The sequence below is a fragment of the Schistocerca serialis genome, chromosome 2 (genome assembly GCF_023864345.2).
Source record: "Schistocerca serialis cubense isolate TAMUIC-IGC-003099 chromosome 2, iqSchSeri2.2, whole genome shotgun sequence".
Lineage (NCBI taxonomy): Eukaryota > Metazoa > Arthropoda > Insecta > Orthoptera > Acrididae > Schistocerca > Schistocerca serialis.
This window is the reverse complement of record NC_064639.1, coordinates 693918970-693940837: the sequence shown is the minus strand read 5'-3', so window position 1 is coordinate 693940837 and position 21868 is coordinate 693918970. Positions and strand designations below refer to the sequence as shown.

Below are 21868 nucleotides of genomic sequence, written 5' to 3'. Positions count from 1 at the left end.
CTCCCAATAAAACACACTCGAGCATTTGCCTTCCCTACTACAAACTTGACATGCTTATTCCACTTCATATCTCTTTGCAATATTACAGCTACATACTTAATTGAAGTTATTGCATTAAGATGGACCCTACTAGTGCTGTATTCCAATGTTACAAGACTGTTTATCCTGCTTGTCCACACTGCAATTAGAGCAAGCTGCCAATCCATCACACCAACTAAAAGTTTTGTCTAAGTCATCCTGAACAGTCCCACAGTCACTCAAAAATGACACCATTCCATAGACACAGCCCCGGCAGCAAACAAACATAAACTGGTGCTCATCCTTTCTGTCAGGTCATTTATATATACAGAAAATAAAAGCAGTCCTATCAGACTCACCGCAGAGGATCGCTTACTGGGTTCTATTACTTAAAAAGTCTTCAAGCTACTTGTGTCTGGGAACTAAACAGATGCTCAGATCTTTGTCAACTATCTGCACTGGGGCACCATGTCAAATGCTTTCCGGAAATCTAGGAATAAGGAATCTGTGTGTTGCCCTCTATCCAAGTTTCTATGATATCATGTGAGAGAAGGACAATCTGAGTTTTGCACGAGTGATGCTTTCTCAATCTACGTTGATTTGCGGACAGAAGCTTTTCTCTCTCAGTGAAATTTATTATATTCAACTCAGAATATGTTCAAGAATTCTGTAGCAAACCGATGTTAACGATATTGGTCTGTAATTATGCGGGTCAGTTTTATCTTTCTCATACACATAAGCCACCTGTGCTTTATTCCATTTGCTTGGTGTTTTTCACTGGGTGAGAGTTTTGCAATAAATGCACGATAAATAAGGGGAGTAAAACTGTCTTCAGCGATAAGTCCTGCTTAAAACTGAGCCCCGATGACCAGTGAAGATGTTTTTGGAGATGCCCTGGACAGTAGTGGGATTCCAACCTGACTGTCAGTTGCTGTATGAGCCAACATCCGGGAGTGAAGATCTGGGATGTCATTTCATTTAATAGCAGGACTCCTTTGGTTATTATCCGCAACACACTTACAGCACGTCAGTGATGTTCTATGCCCCATTTCATTGCCTTTCATGACAAACGATCCTGGGCTTGCATTTCATCAAGGTAATACCGGCCCACACATGGTGAAAGTTTCCACTGCTTGTCATAGTGCTTGTCAAACCCTACCTTGGCCAGCAAGGTCACTGGATCTCTCCCCTATTGATAACATTGAGATCATTATGTGCAGGGCCCCGCCCCAGCTCGGGATTTTGACAATATAACATGCCACTCGAACATAATACGGCACAATATCCCTCAGGAGTATCCAACAACTCTACCAATCAACACCTAGCTGCTTGCATAAGGGTCAGAGGTGGCCCAACACATTACTGACATGAACAATTTGTGAAGCTCTTTCTCTTGAATAAAGAATCCAATTTTTTCTGCAATTGTAATCATCCGTTTGTCTGTACATTTACAACACATCTACCAATTTCCATCCCATTTGGATAATTTCTTCATGGTGCCCCCCCCCCCCCCCCCCACACACACACACACACACACACACTCTTACAGTGTATCTCCATGATGTGTGGGTTGTCTAACTAGTCATTCATGGCAGTTTTTGGAAAATGTGTTCACAATTACTTCACATGGCTGCCCGCCTGTACCACATGGAATGAGTCAATAGACGTTCCAGTCTCTACTCACAACCAGGAGGTTAAAATCACCTCCAATTAGTACTGCATGATTTGAGTATTTACACGATACTGATCATAGCTTATCCTTGAATGATTCTGTCATAGTCCATATCAATTCAGGCAGGCTAGGAAAAAATTTTACCTTCATAGTCTTGGATGTTATTGAATTTAGCACATGTTAAAATGAATAACTAAGTAAGGAACACACATCTTTTTGTTTTCTCCAAAAACATTTCTGCTCCGAGATAAAGTCCTCTAAAGATGACACTGTGCATACCATTATGAAGATGCGAATTTTAGAAAAAATTTTACAATGCTGTATCTCTGGAAGAGTTCTAGATATTTTGTTGGTTTTTTTTTATTTCAAAAGTAATTGCTTTCTGATTTCAAATAAATCCTCCATTTGGGCTTATCTGTCAAAGTTCTTTCACTATAGCATTCAGAACTTTTTTATAATTTACGGAAAAAAATTTTTTTTTCAGAAATGCTAATCCATACCATTTCAATTTTTTTTCTTTTGATTAGTGCCATATAGCTCTGAATTCCCTGAAAAGGAGAGCTTCCACTTTTAGGTTGGACACGTTTTATAAACAACTGAAATTTTTGCCATACATAAAACCTGTTTTATCATCACATAACAGGCTCATAAAAATCAAAACGTAGCCTTATTTAACATAATTTTAGTTTTGAAAGATGAGTAAGAGACTCATTTTTCAAGAATTTTAAATGGTTCCAAAATGTATGTGAAAGGTCGAAAGACTTAAAGGTTTTAATTTATACAACTTCTGTACACATTGTTTTGTACTGAAATCAGCCAGTCAATGAACTAAAAATGTGTTCCACTGCTTCAGTATCTTACTTTCATATAGAGTGATGCCTTCCTGTTGAACCAATAGGAACTGGAGCACTTACAATCTTCAAAACACTAAACAGGAAGTGAGCACTGATGGCATTGTTGCTGTCCTTAAGCTGGAAACCTATATCCAGCAGCTGGTCCATGTGGTAGCACAAAGTTCACTACAATTTTGTTTAACTCATAATCTCTACAATCCACTAGTCAAAGTCATACACGCGCGCAGCGAACATTCCCCTTCTCAGGTTGTGAATCTGAATATTATCCTGCTGTTTCTGAGGTGTTGATTGAACGAATGAAATTTCTTCTTTCTTGCTCTTTAAAGTGCGTGCAATATGAGTTTGCCCATCACTTTGAATCCAAAAATTTGTCTTCTGAATTCCTCTCACAGGAGTAGTTTGTTTGGACCATTCTTCTTTTTTCTGCTCACAGAATTCTTCGATTTCCTCTTTGGATAAAAGAATGAGGGCTGTGGATGCATAAGATTTCATGACTTTAGTAAAATCCTCAGCATTCTGAATTACAGCTGTATTTGGTCTGGAAAGATTATGTTTTGTAGTATGGTGCTTCAGCAGGCCTCCTCCGCCATCAAAAGACCCCTTCCCACGACCAGTAGCACTGTATAAACCTGTCAGCTGGCACAAGCGACTTACTCAATTCAAACAGCTGGTAACGATTTTTAAAATGACTAGGAGCACCATCAGAAATAATGATGATCTTCTCTGCCCCTGTTTGCAGTTGAAGAATGTTGCACATTGCTAGCAAAGAATGTGTCGAGTCATGTCCTGTGTCATCACTTATAACTGCAACGTCCTGTGTCATCATTTATAACTGCAACACTTGCAGTCTTTTTCTGAAAACATGTCACTCCTGTAAAAATTGAAACCTGGTATTCACTCCAATGATATCCTTGTACACCTTGTGGGAGAATTACAGACCAGTTCTCCGCAAAATCACAGAGAAGCATAAACATAGCTCTTCAGCCTGTACACACCCTTTCACTTCTGCAATGTGTTGTTGTTGCAATTTATTCAGATGCTGGTGTGTTACTGCTTTCATTGATAATTTACCAAATTCATCAATGAAACTGTTAAAGGCAACAGTTTTCTTAATTAGTTTATTTCCTCCCATGTCGCATATGTACGTTCTGCAGAGTTATCTGTTACGTGTCTTGAAGACTGCCCTCCCTTTCCAGGACAGTCACCACATTCTTGAAACAAACAAATCTCTTGCTTTATGTCAAAGACTTCTAATGACTTCACATGCCCAACCAGGGTGTCATATGTAATGTGCTCCAGTAAGTTCTTCAAATTTACCACACAAAGATCAAAATTCACACAGTACACATGTAAACAGACATTTTGATCCTCCAATATGTGAAGTTGTATAGTTGCTCTTATAAATTGCAAAAACTTCTTTAACACTGCGAGTCATGTACCTCTTCACTTTCACAACTTTTTGACCTTCAAATGTCACAGTTATAGTGTCTTTTTTGTTGCCACTTATGTTCCAGATAAAATGACTGCACTATTTGAACTTGAGCTGCTTCTACAGGATGACCATAATAGTGATCTGGCCTTCCAAAGACTCATTTTACAGACCTCTCATTTTTTTATTTGTCTACCATTACTCTGATATTGACGGAATGTGGTTCAAAACTGTTTTCTTTGAAATGTCTCTGGAATAATCGGTAAAACCTGCACCTTTTCACTGTAGGATGAATAATACGAGGGTCATCCACAAAGTAAGTTCCGCTTCTGTTTCTATCTACAGCAATGCTACAATCGCAGTTCTGAGCATTTGCGGCAGTTACTCTGACGCAAAGGGAAGACATAAACGCCATTTTCAGATCACTGCTGACGTGTGCTTTGTAGTGCTTCTTTATGATGTCAGGCGTAATCGAAAATGCCGCCGCACAGCACAAGTTCTTAATGGTCTCGCAGAAATCATATACATTGATTGTTTGGTCTCGAGGTAAGAAATCAATCAGCAAAATTCCTTTTCTGTCCCAAAAAATGGTGCACATGACTTTTCGAGGTGTCAAGATTTGCTTAGGCTTAACCTTCATTGGGGATGAAGTGTGCCTCCATTCCATTGATTGCCATTTTGTTTCAGGGGTGTCGTATGATACCCAATTTTCATCCCCCCTGACTATCAGACAAAGAAAACCATCGCCTTCTTCATTGTAGCGTGTCAAAAATTGAAGTGCACTGCCCATCCGTTGTTTTTTGTGTTGTTCAGTAAGAATTTTGGGTACCCAATGCGGGCAAAGTTTTCAAAATTTCAGTTTATCAGTAACAATTTCATGAATTAGTGATCGTGAGATTTGTAGAACTTCCATAGCATGGGCACTAAGTGTAAACTTACGGTTGTGCTTAACCTTCTCTTCAATTGTGTGAACCAGTTCATCAGTAACCACAGACGGGTGTCCACTTCGTTCTTTATCGTGCACTTGATCACGACCTTCATTGAACGGTCTGACCCATCTTCTACCCACTGAATCACTCATAGCATTTTGTCCGTAAACTTTGCAGATTTGCCAATGAATTTCCTTTGGTTTAATTTTCTTTGCATTTACAATGGAAATCACAAATCTGATTTCATATGTGGAGGAGGCATTTTCAATTACAGCTGACATTATAAAGAAGCACTGCAAAGCACACGTCGGCAGCAGCAATCTGAAAATGGTGTAAATATCTTCTCCTTCAGTTGACCTTTGTATTCAACAGCTGAATTGATATTTGTAGAAAATTCCTAGCAAGAGGTTCATTTCCTTGTGAAGATTGAATTTCTACTTTGAAGAGTGTGATCAGTTTTGCTGCAGTGTATTCATCCATAGCTTTAGTAATTTCTCTACACTTTCTTGATGCATAGAGCTTATAACTCGACTTCACTGACCACGGTTTCTTAACAGGACTAACACCTACCTCTGTAGTTGACTGATTCAGGGTATTTAATTCTTCCTCTATTGATGCAAAATCTGCATCATCTGCACCATAGGAGGCTTCGGCTTGTTCAGATACTATCATTGTTGTTATTCCGTCAAAACATTTAGAACTCAAAAAGACACCATTGGAAACATCTTCACGGGGGGCCTCTTACATATCACTATTTTATGGACATGCAAATAGTAAGCACACTTCACTCTCCTGTGGCCCCAGTCAGAAGACATTTAAAACAGTCCTTTTCACAAAACACACTGCAACTGTGTCAACTGGCAAATTCCTCGCAAAAACACAGAACACACTGGATGGTCTCAGATTTCTTAGAAGCCTCTTCAGTACACGAATTAGCACTGAACAACTACAATACAGAAACCTGCAATGAACAACCACAACAAAGAAACTGACAAGAAACAACAACGAAGTGTAAGAATTATCAGCAACAATGAAAGTGAAAAGAAATAACTGCAACAAAGAAAGTGATAAGAAATAACTGCAACAAAGACAATAGAAATAAACATTGTAACAAAGAAATCAGTTAGAAACAACTTCAGCAAAGACATACATTACCCTTGAAAGTTAAAAAGAAATGATTTTTTTAAAAATAAAACCTGTCTAACTTAAAAGTGGGAGCTCTACTTTACAGAGAATATAGTACTACATGGTACTAATCAACAGAAAAAAATTCTGTAAATTATAAAGAAAAACTAAAAAGGCAACAGTAAAAGAACTTTGACATATAAGTCCAAATGGAGGACACCATTGTAATCATAAAGTAATTATCTTTCAAACACAAAAACCTCTAACAAAATATCTAGAACTGTTACAGAAATACAGCATTTAAAAAGAATTTCCGAAATTATCTTCAAAATGGTGTTCACCATGTCACCTTTGGAGGCCTGTATCTCGGGGCACGAATTTTTTTGGAGGAAACAAAAAATACGTGTTTCTTACTTACCCCTGATTTTAACATATGCTAAATTCAATAAAATCCAAGACTATGAAGGTAACCCCCCCCACCTGAAGTGATACGGATTATGCCTTCTAAAACTGGCTAAGCAGAACCAGGTAGCTGCTAAAAACATCCAACAATTGACTTGATTTCACCTAGAACTGTTATATTCATCCAGATAATTATACTGTCACACTCAAACTCCACCTCAATAGACACAATCTTTTTGTCAACTGCAATAAACATGCCCCCTCCTAGAGCTCTCTACTTCAGGTTTCAGCCAACTCTCAGTTGTGAGGTAACTTGAGCGTGAAAAATTTCCTGAAGACCAGTATATTCGGGAATTCCATTATGAATACTCTGAAAATTTACTGATAAAATTTTTAAAGTCGAAATGTGTCTACTTTGTACACGATGATTATGGCCTCTGCGTATAGACAAACAAGTGTACATCAGACAATCTCGAACTACCACCTAGCCTAAAAAAAGTACTCCGCTACCCCAAGTAGTGGCTTTTCTGTAATGCACTGTTGACCTATGAAGGGGAGTCTTACAACTCCACATCCTGTAATGCATGTCCAGAAATCTGCAGCCACGACCACCACAGAACTGACGGAGCCTCTGGTTGAGACCCTCCACTCAGCTCCAAACCAAAAGACCCCAATGACTCGGGGTGCAATGCTGAAAATTGTGAGCTCTGCTTGCACCCCTTGTGTTAGGCCACTAGTCTTTAGCACTTCTGCCAGCTGCCCATAGGAACTGAGAATGCCCTCAGAACCTAAGCAACAGGCCTTGTTAGTAATGACATGAGCAACAACTTGCAGATTACTGCACCCTGTATCCTCAATGGCCATGGGCAGGACCTCCTCCACATCTCAGATGAGGCCCCTGGCAGACACACCGAGTGCACATTAGCATTCTTTCCGGACCTAGACATTACTTCCCTAAGGAGCTCCATAACATGCCTAACATTGGAGTTCCTGATAACTAGTACACTTCTCCCTTTCGTGTGCCTGATCACACTCTGCTGAAGGAGTGGCCACTTGTCCAGTCACAGGATGAATGAGCAAGGCCTCTATTTTGGCGCTTTGTGTTGAGTGAAGCGACTGTATAACAAGCCACCACTCAAGCTGCAGTAAAGGTGGAGTCCCCACATCGGGTACGCTGGAAGGTGGCCAGACAGCAGGGCCCATGAGAGAAACTAGTGACACCTGACATGTCCCATGCAATGCACCAGTTTCTCGGCTGCTGCCACAGCCGGAGGCAGCAGCCTGTAGATGGCTGACCATGGCTACAAACGAACTGCAGCCAGTTCCTCCTGTGTCTGCATATAGCACGCGCACACCCTATCCATTTTACTACTAGCAACTTGTGAGTTAAACTTTGAAAACAAATACAGAAAGTTAAATAAGTGACTCACTAGTCTCCTAGTGCTTCATCCACGAAGGCTGATGGCTGACTCTTTTCCTTGCAATGACATGTTAATTTCGTTGCACTTTGTTAAAATGTTGGGCCAATATGTGAGTTTCAACAACAACATAGGATTTTTAAAAAATTAAATAAAACTTTGCGGTCTTTATTAAAGAAGACCCAAAACTCACTACAAAGTTTATAAAGCATCAATAGGCTTTTCTCTGGATAGCCTTCTCACACGCGCGTGCGTGTGTGTACTATTTCTGGAAAAGGAGCTAGTGCTCAAAGCTAGTGTGAATGCTCTTTTCTGTTACGTGTTACTGTGCTCCATGCATCAATCTGCTATAGGTGAGTGGTTGCCTTTCCTTTATTTTATGTATTGCTGCATCCAGGAATTTCTATTATTACTGTACATACAGCAAATTTTGATTAAATTTTGAGAAGAAGTAATCCATACTTTCATATGGTGGGACACTTTGAAATAGCTCTCCATAGCCAAGAACAAGTATTACTTAATCAGTTTTAAAATATGCTTCCACAAGCAAGAGAAGAGGAAGAGGGGATGGGGGAGAGGAGAGGAGAGGAGAGGAGGAGGAGGAGGAGGGGGGGGGATGGGAGGGAGGGGGGAAGAGGAGAGAGGAGGGGGAGGGAGAAAAAGAATGAGAGAGAGCACTCAAACAAATCTTACCAGCATGAAAGAGGGTTTCCTGAAGACATTAAGGGATACCAACTGTAATCATACACTTGGCGCCCCACAGAAATTGCAAGGACTGACTTCAGTTCTGAGAGATTGCGGTCTTTATCCCACGTCTCTTGACAATGAAGTTCTGGTGGCAAGTCATATACGCGTAATACGTTGTCTACACTGTTTGTAACAACACAGGTTCCATCAGGGGCCCTGAAACGAAGAAAACATCACCTTCAAATAATTTCAACTGCACTTTTTATGTTCACAGAAAATTATGTTTAAGATTTTCACTGAGCATTATCTTCACGTGAAACATAAACCCTAGAGTTAGTAGCCCCACAGGGCATCAATATGGAAAATATCTCGGCAATCACCTCAACTAGTGCATGAGGCCTGTGGCAGTGTACCTTGTTAGCTGGCTGCCTGGGCAAATAAAAGGCCAGCTACAGCCTGTTGAAGCTACTTTTGTATTTACATGTGTCAGCTTCTAATACTGACACCAGTGTGACATTCACACTGGATTCTGCTATCTTTAGCACTGTGTTTGTTTTGCTCTTCGAACTTGGCCTGTATCTGCTGCCACGAGACTTGTGCTTGGACTTGGAATATGCTATGTTTTCTTTTCATGACCTGCCTGCTTTAGCCAGTGATGAACTAACCTATTACCAAGACCTGGATGCTAAATTTATTCCAGGTGTTTGTACCAAGTTTTGTACGGACATAAAATATTGCTTGCTGTAAACACCCACAACAATGTTGTAATAATAAGTGTTTGTATCAATACACTCATGGCAAGGACAAAAGGACACGATAAAACCATGAGATTAAGAAAAAAGTTACAGTCATGACCTTTCAGTCCTACCAATACCACATCATAAACTTTGGAATCATAGTTTCATAACAGGCAGCACCAATAATAACATATGGTTGGGAATGGGGATGACAGGAACTGCTGATATACAGATTTGAAATTTAAATGTTCATTTCACAGGAATACAAACAGTATATTGATCCAAAGGTTTGTATATTCAGGAGAGCAACATATCTCAAGCCAGCCATAAGTCAGCTGCATATGAGGCATGCATCAGCATTTTCCAGAAACGCTGTTCAGGATCCTACAAAATGTTTGAAATAATTTGGCTGAGTCACCAAATACAACAGGTGGGATGACACTGTGTGTTTCTCAAATGTATATTTTTACTTGGACAGCACAGCCAAACAATCGTTTGATAACAAAGAAAAACTCAATAGCTGGGTTAAATTTTAGGGCAAGCCGAAGAAAACATTCAGCAATAATCAACAGCAATTCTGCTTAGCAGAAGAACAACTGAAGAACAGTGCCCAACATCATGGCAAAATGACATAGTCATAAAACGTAAATCCAAATGTGACAGAAGCCAACAAAATCTCACGTTTAATGAATGGAGCTACAAAAGACATGTACCAAGCTCTTATAGTAAAGAATGTCACAACAGAAGAATTCATCAAGTGCTGCCAGTATATCGAGGAAATGCAACAAAAAAGAGTAGGGTAATAGAGGTAGGACTGACTCCCAAATGCAGGTCTCATGGCAATTGTGGAAGGCCGCCATGACCTCATCACCTCTCATACTCCAGGTTGTAAGAAAACGAACTATGGGATACAGCATTTTGTGGTAGTTAAAACTACCAGATCAAGTACACAAGAGACAGCAGCCCTATACAGCACATGGTAATAGAGAATGTTGAAGAAGAAGTGTATCAATCTTTGGCACCAATCTGAACCACTTCCAGCCGAACACACCATGAAGAATGGACTCGACCAACTTGGATTTAAGCGCCGCCATCAAATGACAACCCAACACCTGACCGATGCAGATCCAACCATCTCCTCTGCAGAGTAACAAGACATCTGGAAGGTGGAAGTCAACACACAGGTCTGTTCTCACTGTGGATGCCCTGGACACACGTTCTCACTGTGGATGCCCTGGACACACTGTATGCTACTCCAGAGAAAGAAGACGAGTGTTAGATGACTGTTATGTCACAAGGTGTCAACCATCACAACAGTCCTACAGACAGAGCAGGTGAGGAAGCTACTACTGAATTACCAATAGAATCTTGCCTGCTGAGGAACATCGGCATGCATTAAGTGTTCCACCCCAATTTCAGGCGATTTCAAATCCAGAAAGAGAAAACAAAGACCAAGTGGACCATAGTAAAACAGAATACCAACACTGGGAATCATCCACGTATTAGCCATTGCTCATATAGGCTGTTGCCGGTGGTGTGACAGATAATCTAGGAGGCAGGGGAGAAGATACTGCAAGATGACATCGCTGAGCCTGGAGAGAATCCTCAGTCCTTTCGTGTGGCTCTTCTGAAGGAGGAGGAGGATGGCACATGGAAATTTCTGCATCAACTTCCAACAACTGAGGAAATAGCAAAAAAAAAAAAAAAATCTACCCATTGCCATGCATTGATAATACCCTAGGCTGTTTAACAAGAGCAAAATATTTCTCAACCATATGCATGCAGACAGATTACAGGCAAATTGACACTGACAAGACCAACTGGGGAAACACTGCTTTCACAGCTGCTGAAAGCCTCTACGAGTTGAAAGTTTTACCAGTTGGACTGTATAAAACTCCACACACCTTTAAAAATATGATGGACCGCCTGCTCCAACACTGTAAATCGACGAACTGTATTTGCTAACAGTGTGACACTCATTTTTTCTAAGTCATCTGGAGATCATCTATGCCTCCAGACAAATCTGCTGAGGTGTATTCAGTCAGCAGGTCGAAAAAGTGACTGCTGCCCAAGAAATAAAAATCTTGGTGCATGGCAATGGAGTACACATCAATCATGGGAAAATATGAGTAGTCAAATATTTTTCAGCTCTTCAGAACATCTGTGATGGGAGAAGTTTTCTCAAAATGTCCTCATACTACCAGTGATTCATAAAGGACTTCTGTACCAATGCTCATTCCTTGCAAGAACTGCTGCAGATAAGTCAAATTTTCCTGGAACAAGGTGCAGGAAAGGTCTCCCTTGTTCTTAAGGAGGCACTAACATACAAATCATTCACCACTGTGAGGAACCACCGATCTCTCTGCTGGCTAGTCTGAATGATCCACAGGGTCAACTGGCAAGATAGGCACTGAGACTTCAGGACTATGAAGTGACAGTGATACACAAAAGTGGATGCAATTGCAAGGACACCAACCGCCTTTCATGGAATCCTTTGACAAAACACAGCAGCGTAGATGAAATATCAGTTATCACTGCATTAAATGATACTATTGCCGAACACAGGAAAGATCCAGCAATGCAGAAAACCATAGAAGTCTTGGAGGACGTGGAAATGATCAAATGAAAATTCCAATTAATAATCGGAACACTGTCTAAGAGGAACTATGATCCATGGAGCAGTACTGGTTGCTGGGCATCCCAGCTATTCTACGAACAATGATCCTGAAGTATTTGCACAAACTCCAACATCTGGTCACCAGGAATTTGTAAAGACTGTAGACAGAATCAAATACACATATCATTGGCCAGGTCTCTACCAATCCGTTAAGACACTATGTGGGCCACTGTAAGGAAAGCCAATAACAGAAGCATATGCTGTGATTAACTCTGGGGCATCTGGTCCTGCAAGACCACCATTCCACTGAATTTGACTTGACCTCTTGGGGAGGCTCGCAAAGTCATAAACAGGACTTGATGGATAATAGTTTGTACTGACTATCTCACATGCCATGCTGTCACCAAAGTTGTGCTGACTGCTGAAGCTCCGAAAATTGCAATGTACCTTGTAGAAGACATCATTCTGGAGAATGGAGCTTCCAGTGTCAAGATACAGTTGAGAATAGTATCAGAGATAATTTCATATTGCGACATCACTCACAAGATGACAACTGCCAACCACTCACAGACGAATGCCCCACAAAACACTTTAATAAGACCTTGAAGATATGCTCTCAATGTATGTTGATGTTGATCAGAGAAATTGGGACACAATACTACCTATCGTGACATTTGTGTGGAACACAGCAAAGCAAGATGTTACAGCCTTTACATTGCTGTGAGGCCAAAACAACAATGGACAAAACTTTTTCCATTTCAACTGGATGACACTCAAGATGGCTATACATGAAACACTTAATAACCATGACTGAATAAGCAAAATAGTTGGCTCACATACGGACCCTGATTGCCCAGGAGAAGACCGAAAGTGCTATAATATCAATATTTTGGGGATATTGTATTCTCTATTGCTTGCCACTCATCACAGACAAAGTCCAGGACTACAATCCTTGATCAAGAAAACAAAAGGGCAGAGACATCATTCATGTCCTCCATATGAAGTTCAACTACAGTCTCAAGGTGCAGATCAAGGATGGAGGCTTCTTGTTCAAGGGAACTGTAGATAAGCACAATGATTGTTATACTTTGTTGGGAGGCACTACTTTCGATGCTCCTGATGAAAAAGAGGATGTGACAATATGGCTAGAATGAGATGTCTACCAGTACTGTCACAGAGGACCACTGACAAGATCTAGATCCAGAATGCTGTAGTTGGTTCAAATAAGAACTTCTGAAACAGCGGATAGCTGTTTCTCCAGGAGGAAAAGCAATCCTGCGAGCTGTCGTGCATGTGAGTTGGCACAGTTGTTAGCGTTGCTGAATCATGTGCTATGGGTTGCCAGTTCAAACCCGACTACCAGTATTTATTTGTTATTTAGGCCTAGTATTTATCATTTCTGCAAGGTTCCCAAAATATCTTGTTTTGTAATGCTTGTATATTATAGAATATTTGATGTCTGTATAAATAGCAGCACTCTCCACGCAGGAGTTCAGTTCTGTCCTGGTTTCATTTTGGTGTTTGTAATAAATGTGTTTTCAGTGCTAAGTGTTGTGTTTCACTGATGACCCTGCTTTCAGATGTGGGCTTCAGTTCAGTATGATTTAACAATATATTGCCCTACAGTCCAGTGCTATATGTGGCTGTAGTTAATGGCTTCCACAGTCATACATAAACTGTTGATCATGGGTGATAACACTGACAACTGCATACTAGTACCAAGCAGCATATCTTTGAATGGCAGTCCATGGAAAGCAAAGTAGCTAGACTACTCAGATGGTGCTGCATTCCTTGCATCTGCCTCCAATTAAGCAACATGCAACTTCATGTCTGACCTAACCAGTCTTGTTACAAATGATAAAATCTTCTGAGTTGTTATGCCAAGGCCTATTCCTCTTACTTAGTGTGTTACTGATACTGAGACGAAAGTCCATGTGACAACTTCCACCAAGGAGATCATCATCAAATAAAGGTCATTTTGGGACGAACTGTACTCTGCATAAATGATGCAATTTTTTGCTAAATTTCTCAGTTTGTCTAAGTGACTTACAAGTAACACAGACAGAGGAATGAAATATGCGATGGGTACGTTAGGTACTATAAAAATATTTCTCTGTGTTTTTTGAGTGTAGGTTACAATGTCTTAATTATGCTATATAGTGATTATGTCTCTAACACATTTACATCACATACTACAGATTTATTGCTTTAATATGGTCAAAATCTTCAAACTGATACACAAAACCCAATGTCTATAAGAGCCATCGGGCATAAATCCCATTTGTCTTTAACAGGGAGTAATTAGAATCAACAAAAATAAATTCTCCTTAGTACATGTTTTCACAAGAACCAATGTGAAAAGAAAATGTTGATTTGTTACTCATCATTAAAACATAATGTTTTTTAAAGAAGAATTTTATTTGCTCACATGAAAGAATGATCTCTAATGAAAGATTTGTTTAAATTATGTTTGTTCACAGGTACAGCAAAACATAATGAATACTATCTCTTTAATGAAATTTTTACTGAAACTTCTCATATTCTTTCTAAGACATTTAAGACAAGTTTTGTTTCGTTACCCATATTTTATCATGCTTCTAATATCATTTCCTGCCAAGTTGTCTTGTTCCACTTGATATTTTCTTTTTACTTTACCTTTCTACCACAAGCAGCATCTTTTGCTCCTTGCTAATGTAGTTTTCTCACATATGATGGCCTTGTCATCTGTGTACAGTTAGGCTAAAACCACACATTATCAACACACTAAAAGAAATGTACACATCAACATTAGAATCACTGATCTAATTTATGAGTTTTTGCAGGTAGAACTGCTTGGATCATGGCCTCATGCCCATGAAACAAAATTGCTATAGACACAAATGACTGCCTGCTGCAGTGTATAACTGAAGGTGATCAATCAGCCTCGAGTGCCAAAACAAAGCTTCCCATACGAAAAAAAGTTTGTAGCCTATTATTACTTTTGACAAGTAGTGTCAGTCAACAATGGTCCTTGATAGGAAAAACACTCAAAACTCAGGATTGCTCTCTGACCAGTGTACAGACTAATGTTGGGAATTATAATGAGAGCCAGGAAAACAAGCAAATGGCCCCTGGAACAGACTGGAGAGACAGACATAATTCTGAAAGTAACAAAGAACTGGATGTGGGCAAACCAGGGAATGGGGTGTGAATGGTAGATGAATGTAACATGTTCTTTCCCACATACCAAGGAATAGAAAAGGATGAGAAAACAACCTAATGAAAGATGGATGTATTAGAAAACACACAGGAACAACATAATGCATTTATCTGAAGAGAGTAATGCATGAGGAAGTCCTTATCCAGCAGTGGATACACAATGCTGCTGGTGATACGTTTGTGTACAATTGAATGCCATTTTGTAAAATAATCCAAAGACGACCAACCACACCTAATACTACTACTACTACTATAATATTCATTATATTATAATATTAATAATTACTAAGTAACCTCTTAGTATGTAATCGCAAGTAAAATATTAAAACTGAAAAAAAAGAAACAGCTCTTCTGATAACATAAGCACCAATTTTTGGACAGAACAAAAGAGTTCATGCCACTGAAATAAGCACATACGTTAGGTAGAAACACACCTCTGACATTAAAAACCACTACAAAAATAGAGATTTAACAGTATTGCTGTATCACGATTTCCAGGGCGAATTGTACACTTCAGTCCAGTTTAAGCAAATCAGAACATAGTAGCTACCATTTACATCCTTTTGTGTAGCACTCCTCGCGCGATCTGAAATCGTTCCATGCTCCAGTAATGCACACAACCTCCTCAATAGAATAAGATATGCTTGACACACTGTCTGTTACTGGAGTTTCTTCAGGCTTGTGTGTCTCGTCCTTTGTCATATCACTAGGAATTTCAACATTAGAAACATCCCCTCTCTTATCCTCGCTATCGGCAGTACCGCTAAGCAGATCTGTACCCCTGTCCCCACCTATTTGCGTATCCTGACAGATATCATTGTGACAGTCATCTCGGTTCTCAGCCATTCTTATTTGTTAACGACTATGCACCAGCTGCCTAAAACAATTGTTTTTCACCATAAGAATGTCTGCACAATCAGACTGAAACCACATACACACAACATTATCACACACGAAACACACACAACAATACTCTGAGACCATTTGTAAACAATCCGCTTAAATCAAAGATTACTGACTGAAACAGTCTCGTCCATTCACATGCTTTTCACGGGTAGTCTGGCTCTTTGGTTACCAACCGAGCAATATGATTGCAATAGTTAATTTCCCAATTTTTTTGGGACAAAAGCCGGAAATGTTATTAGGACACATACAAGTCCAGTGTATTAAATAAATAAAGTACGGCCATAACTCTGCATAATCAGAACAAATAGTAGTACAATAAATTTGCACGGCGGCCCATTCGGGAAGACTGGAGGCCTCCCTTCCCGACATGGGACTAAACAATCGAGAATTACAGGGAGCTGAAGCTCTCCTGAACATGAGTATGGATTTCGAACAAACGACGAGTTCTGCAGTAAAATGCGCACTGGAGCGGAAGGAAGAATTAAAAGAGAAGAGATAAGCAGTCACCATTCTGCAACACCAGCAACAAGTAACAAAGGAGGTAAAGAATTCGGCAATGCTCAACACAAGTATGTCTGAAAATTTTAATTTAAATGACGGATCAAATTCTCTTACCCACAGGGGGCTTTGAGGACGTCACTGGGTGGCAAATCATTTAGTCCACAACTAACATAAGAAAATGGTAACACACCAAGGGAAAATCCTTTGCAAATAAATGTACAGCTAATATATGATCAAAACAAAGGTAGCAGATATCATAGTGATGCAATAGATCCATTTTATGTATTTGTTGAAGGCCTTCACGGTAATATAGGTAAATACCATCCCATGGGTTTGGGGAAGATACTATTACCTCAGATTCTAAGTACAAGCATAAAATCAGAAATCTCAAGGTTTTGAGGAGAAACAGAATTCGTATTGATTTATCAACAAGGGATGCTGCAAACAAGTTTGTGGAGGACAACCCATTACATCATAAACAGATGGTAGCATACATATGAAACCACAGAACACATAGGCAAGGAGTTATCAGAAATGTAGATCCTGAATTAACAGAGTGAGAACTGAAGACACTACTCAGTTTACAATTTTAGTCACTCACATATCCAGAATGATGAAGAAAATAAGTAATTTAGAAATGACGAACTACATAAACCAGCAAATGTGCGTGGTCACAGTTTCTACCAGAACATGTGACAATACATGGCATGAAAGGTAATGTTAGACCATACATACCTCTAGTGAGGCAGTATTTTAAATGCCTTCGATATGACCATCTTAGTAGACAATGTCAGTTACAGACTTGATGCAATCAGAGTGGAGGGAGCCATGAGATAGCTTAGTGCACAAGTGAAGTAATGTGCTGCATCCACTGTATAGGGATCCATAAATGCGGAGATACGTCTTGCTAGTATATCTCAAACAACAAGGGATTAAGAAAGTGTCAGCTTCATCAATTTATCCTTTAAGGAAACTGAAGAATATGTAAACCAAAGACCTTATATTGCTGTGACAGGGAATCTTGATAGGAGTAAATCGGAATGGGAGAAAGAATTCCGCCCCCCCCCCCCATAAAAAGTATTCAGCACATATACATGACAGCTGTTCACCACACAAGGCCAAAACAAATAAGGCCTATACCAGCTATAAGTCCCATGTTTGCAAATATAGATTTACCAATATTTCCTGTTAAAGAGAATCCATATGCACCACAGCCACATACTCCTAAACTGCAACTGGCAATTATTTCAGGAGGGGAAGATAAAAATATGGTGATACTCGAATAATTGGTGTCTTGAATAACAAATTTAATAACACAGTTAACTTTATTAAACAAAGATGGTTTGGATGAAGCTCATATGTACACTATGGTTGCTTCGATAGTATCAAAACAATAAATATGGTTGATTGATTGATTTGGAAGAAGGGACCAAACAGTGATGTCATCAGTCCCATTGGATTAGGAAAGGATGGGGAAGGAAGTGGGCCATGCCCTTCCAGAGGAACAATCCTGGCATTTGCCTGAAGTGATTTAGGGAAATCATGGATAACTGAAATCAGGATGGGCAGACATGGGTTTGAACTGTCGTCCTCCCGAATGCGAGTCCAGTGTGCTAACTACTGTGCCACCTCGCTCAGTAAAACAATAAACATGGATCAGGACATAAATAGGCCATATTTACACTTTATTCATGCGAACAGAATAACTGATATTAAAGTTCTCCAACACAATGCCAGATCCTTATATGCTAATAGATAGTCATTCACTCACGAACTTTATGCTAATGACTACTCTATCACTGTTATAAGTGAAACTTGGATTAAACCGAACATGTCTATTAGATATCAAGGATATCAAGTAATAAGATCAGAACTAGAGGATGGGAAAGATGGAGTAGCCATATTGATTAGTACAAACCTCAACTGTAAACCAGTTACCATGCTACTACCTAAATTTCGTTTTCAAGCAATCGCAATAGAAGTAAGTACTAATAAATGGCGATTCTCCATTGCATCTGTATATTGTCCCCCAAAATAAAGGAATTTCAAACAACACTTGCATATACTGTTGCAACACATACCAAAGGCCTTCCTAATCTGTGGTCACTTCAAAGCCCACCACACAGCATGTGGACGTCATGTGATTGATAAGGCAGAGAAGTACATAATGTCTTGCATTGATGGTTATAGCATGAACACATACAATGATGGATCTGTAACATTAAACCAAGGAACATGGATAAGACCAGCTACAGTGGATATAACATTAGTTCCTCCCTGTTTGAACCAAATCACTGCATGGTCAGTTCTGCAGGATACCATGGGATCCGATCATTTCCCTAAAACTATGAATATACAGTGCAAGAAAAGTAAGCAAGCACATATTGCTAACAAACTGACTTGGAACATGAACAAAGGAGATTGGTATAAAAATCGCGAAACTCTTCGACCAGAGGTAAAATAAATAGAAAAAAATAACCTCCACAGAGGCCCTGTATGCAACTGTAGAATGTAATATATCATGCAGCAAATGAATCCATCCCGAAACGACCTTTATCAACAGAAGTAAGATGACTGTGTGATCCATGGTGGAATGAACACTGCAATAAAGGGCCGCATTATGTGAACATGTTAAACAATCTAACATGAACAGATTTTCACTGTATAAGCAAACAGCAGCTAGAACCAAGAAAATACGAAAAACCATCAAGAAGAGTAGTTGAATAAAATAATGCAATAGTTTGATCAAGAATACCAAATCATCAGAGATATGGCACAAGTTCAACAGATTTATGAATATCACTTATGCAGTCAATAATACACAATCATATGAGTGGATAGAGTAATTCTGTGATCTTATTGTCACTCCAAGTATTTGCAATAATCTACTTGGGAGACAAAATGAAACTCTAGCATCTCAACATATGCTGACTATATAGTTCAGTGTTAATGAGTAGAAAACAGACACCAAAGAGAGCCCTAATACAGCCCAAGGTATGGATCGCATCACATATTCCATGATACAAAACATGCCTAACAATGCTTTAGAATTACTTCTTCAAATCTATAATGGAATTTTGATGCCTCAAGAACTGATCAGAAAATGGAAGATTCAGATCACAGTCTCCATACATAAGAAAGGGAAAGATCCATTATTATCCATTTCTTACAGACCAATTGCATTGTCGTAATTTACTGCTAAAACATTGGAAAAACCAATAAAAAGACAATTGGAATGATGGGTAGACTCTTCATCCTTACTAGTTGGATTGCAATTCGGGTTCCGTAAAGGTAGACGCTGCATGGACATTTCCATATTAGTTACCTCTGTGTTAGCTGGCTTTAGTGAGAGCAAATATACAGCAGCCTGTTTTCGGATATTGCAAAAGCATGTGATGATGTTCAGACAAATGTACTATTAGATAAGTTGATGGAAAATGGCATACCACAAGGATCAGTACTCAGCCCACTACAATATACAATATGTACCTATGATGTGGAAAGGGTAGTAACTCATCCAGTTAGAACAATACAATTTGCAGATGACATATGTTTATTTGCTCCCCACATATTATTACAGGACGTGATGAACACTCTTATGTCATTGATTAAGAACCTGACTTGGTGGCTTTGGGGAAATGACCTGATGATGACACAGGAGAAATCTTCATTAATCATATTCACTGGGAAAAGTAATATACCAAGAAATTACTTAATATATGTAGATCTTATTCGTTTCTTAGGAATAACACTGAATGGCAAGCTTACTTTTGATGGCACATATTAATACCTTAATCGAAACGTTGAGCAAATGTTTAATAATATTCGATCACTTATTACAACGTAATGGGGACCAAATCCTTCAGTGCTGTTGCTCTTATATAGCTCCTTCATCATACAGAAATTGAGTTATGGCTGTTATAGGAGCTGGATAGATTGCAGCACCACTGTATAAGCACTTGCTTAGGAGTAATGAAATCCACCCCAACAAATGCACTCCTGGAAGAAGTGCAAGAGAGGCTCGTCTATATAACGAGGAAGATGCTCATGGAACGATACATAGTAGAGAAATTACCATGCTCATAGCATCAAATTCATCAGATTTTACGACTGTACCATCTGTTTCCAGGAAATTGGGAAGGAAAGCCTTTGATTTCATTCTGGCATATAATGATTTGGCAGATGAGCGCAAAGATATTCCCACAAGTACACTGTAGCCTATTTACCAATATGACAATTTCATAATCAGCACCTCGTTCCAAATGATAGAAGGAAAGTCTGGTTTCTTGGGTAGAGTTGCAGCACTGTAAAGACAAATAGAGGAAAGAAGACAATGGGTAATCCACATGTAGGTAGATGGATCAAAGATAGCGGGAGAGGACAACACAGGATGTGCTGCATTTAGTCCACAACTGCAGATGGCCCAAAGATATAAATTACCAGCAAATACTTCGACCTATCTGGTTGAAACAACAGTTATATTAAAGGCGATATAGTGATGTCCGAATGAGAAATACTCATCTTATGTAACATTATCAGACTCGAAAAGTGTCCTTTAGGCGACATCAAATATAAAGATCTCAAAAACCACCAATGAGTACCTATTCCAACTATATTACTGGTATTATGAATGTCTCTGAAGGCAGAAAAAATTTCCTTTATGTAGGTGAAAGACCACTGCGAAATCCCAGACAATGAAAAACCAGATCAGTTGGCAGAGCACGCCACGAACAATGAGACACTACTAGACATAAAGCTTTCCTATACGGAATAGAGACAACTTATTTGAAAAAGGATATTCCAATCCTGGCAGAAAGAATGGACAAAGAGCTCACGACCCAAAGGAGGCGACTATGTGAAAATACAACCGCAAATTCCGAAAAGACACTGGTTTGAGTACGTTTGTGGACACTGACAAGCAAACAGCCACATTAAGTAGAATAAGTCTCAATCATGGGATATTTCCAGAGCATTTATAATGACTGCATGTAAACCAAACATCAGCCTGTGATTGTGATGATACTATACAAGAAGGCGTGAACCATACATTATTTCAGTGCCGAAAATATAGTGAAGTGAGGAACAAGTTTTTAGCATTTGTTATCAAGAATAAAATCCAACAACCAATGTCAGTCAGGTCCTTGATATCTGAATCAAACATTAAAACTTACAAGAAGATAATCGAATTTATATGCATTGGTCAGATAAAGATATAAAGTTTAGTAGTAAACTATCAGGAACGGAAAAGTTAAGCTACACTAGAAGAAATGAATACTGAGAGAACAAAGATAGTATTATTACGCATCAGTAACTGAATGGTGTCTAATAGAAATCAAAAAATCAAACAACAATCAACAGACGCTTTCCATCTGCGA

At 39.3% G+C, this 21868-nt stretch overlaps 1 protein-coding gene across 3 annotated transcripts in view; it reads right to left on the bottom strand.

Annotated features, from left to right (window-relative positions):
- LOC126457837 (telomerase Cajal body protein 1) overlaps positions 1–16090 on the bottom strand; it is a 102789-nt gene extending 86699 nt beyond the window's left edge. For 2 of the 3 annotated variants that reach the window (XM_050094470.1, XM_050094471.1), the window contains exons 1-2: positions 15637–16090; positions 8541–8750 (exon numbers count right to left, since the gene is read on the bottom strand). In XM_050094470.1, coding sequence (XP_049950427.1) covers positions 8541–8750; positions 15637–15932 — 506 coding nt within the window. In that variant the 5' untranslated portion in view covers positions 15933–16090. Of the gene's footprint in view, positions 1–8540; positions 8751–15520 lie in introns of all 3 variants that reach the window. The other variant, XM_050094472.1, reaches the window with a different exon arrangement.
- Between the last annotated feature and the right edge of the window lie 5778 nt (positions 16091–21868).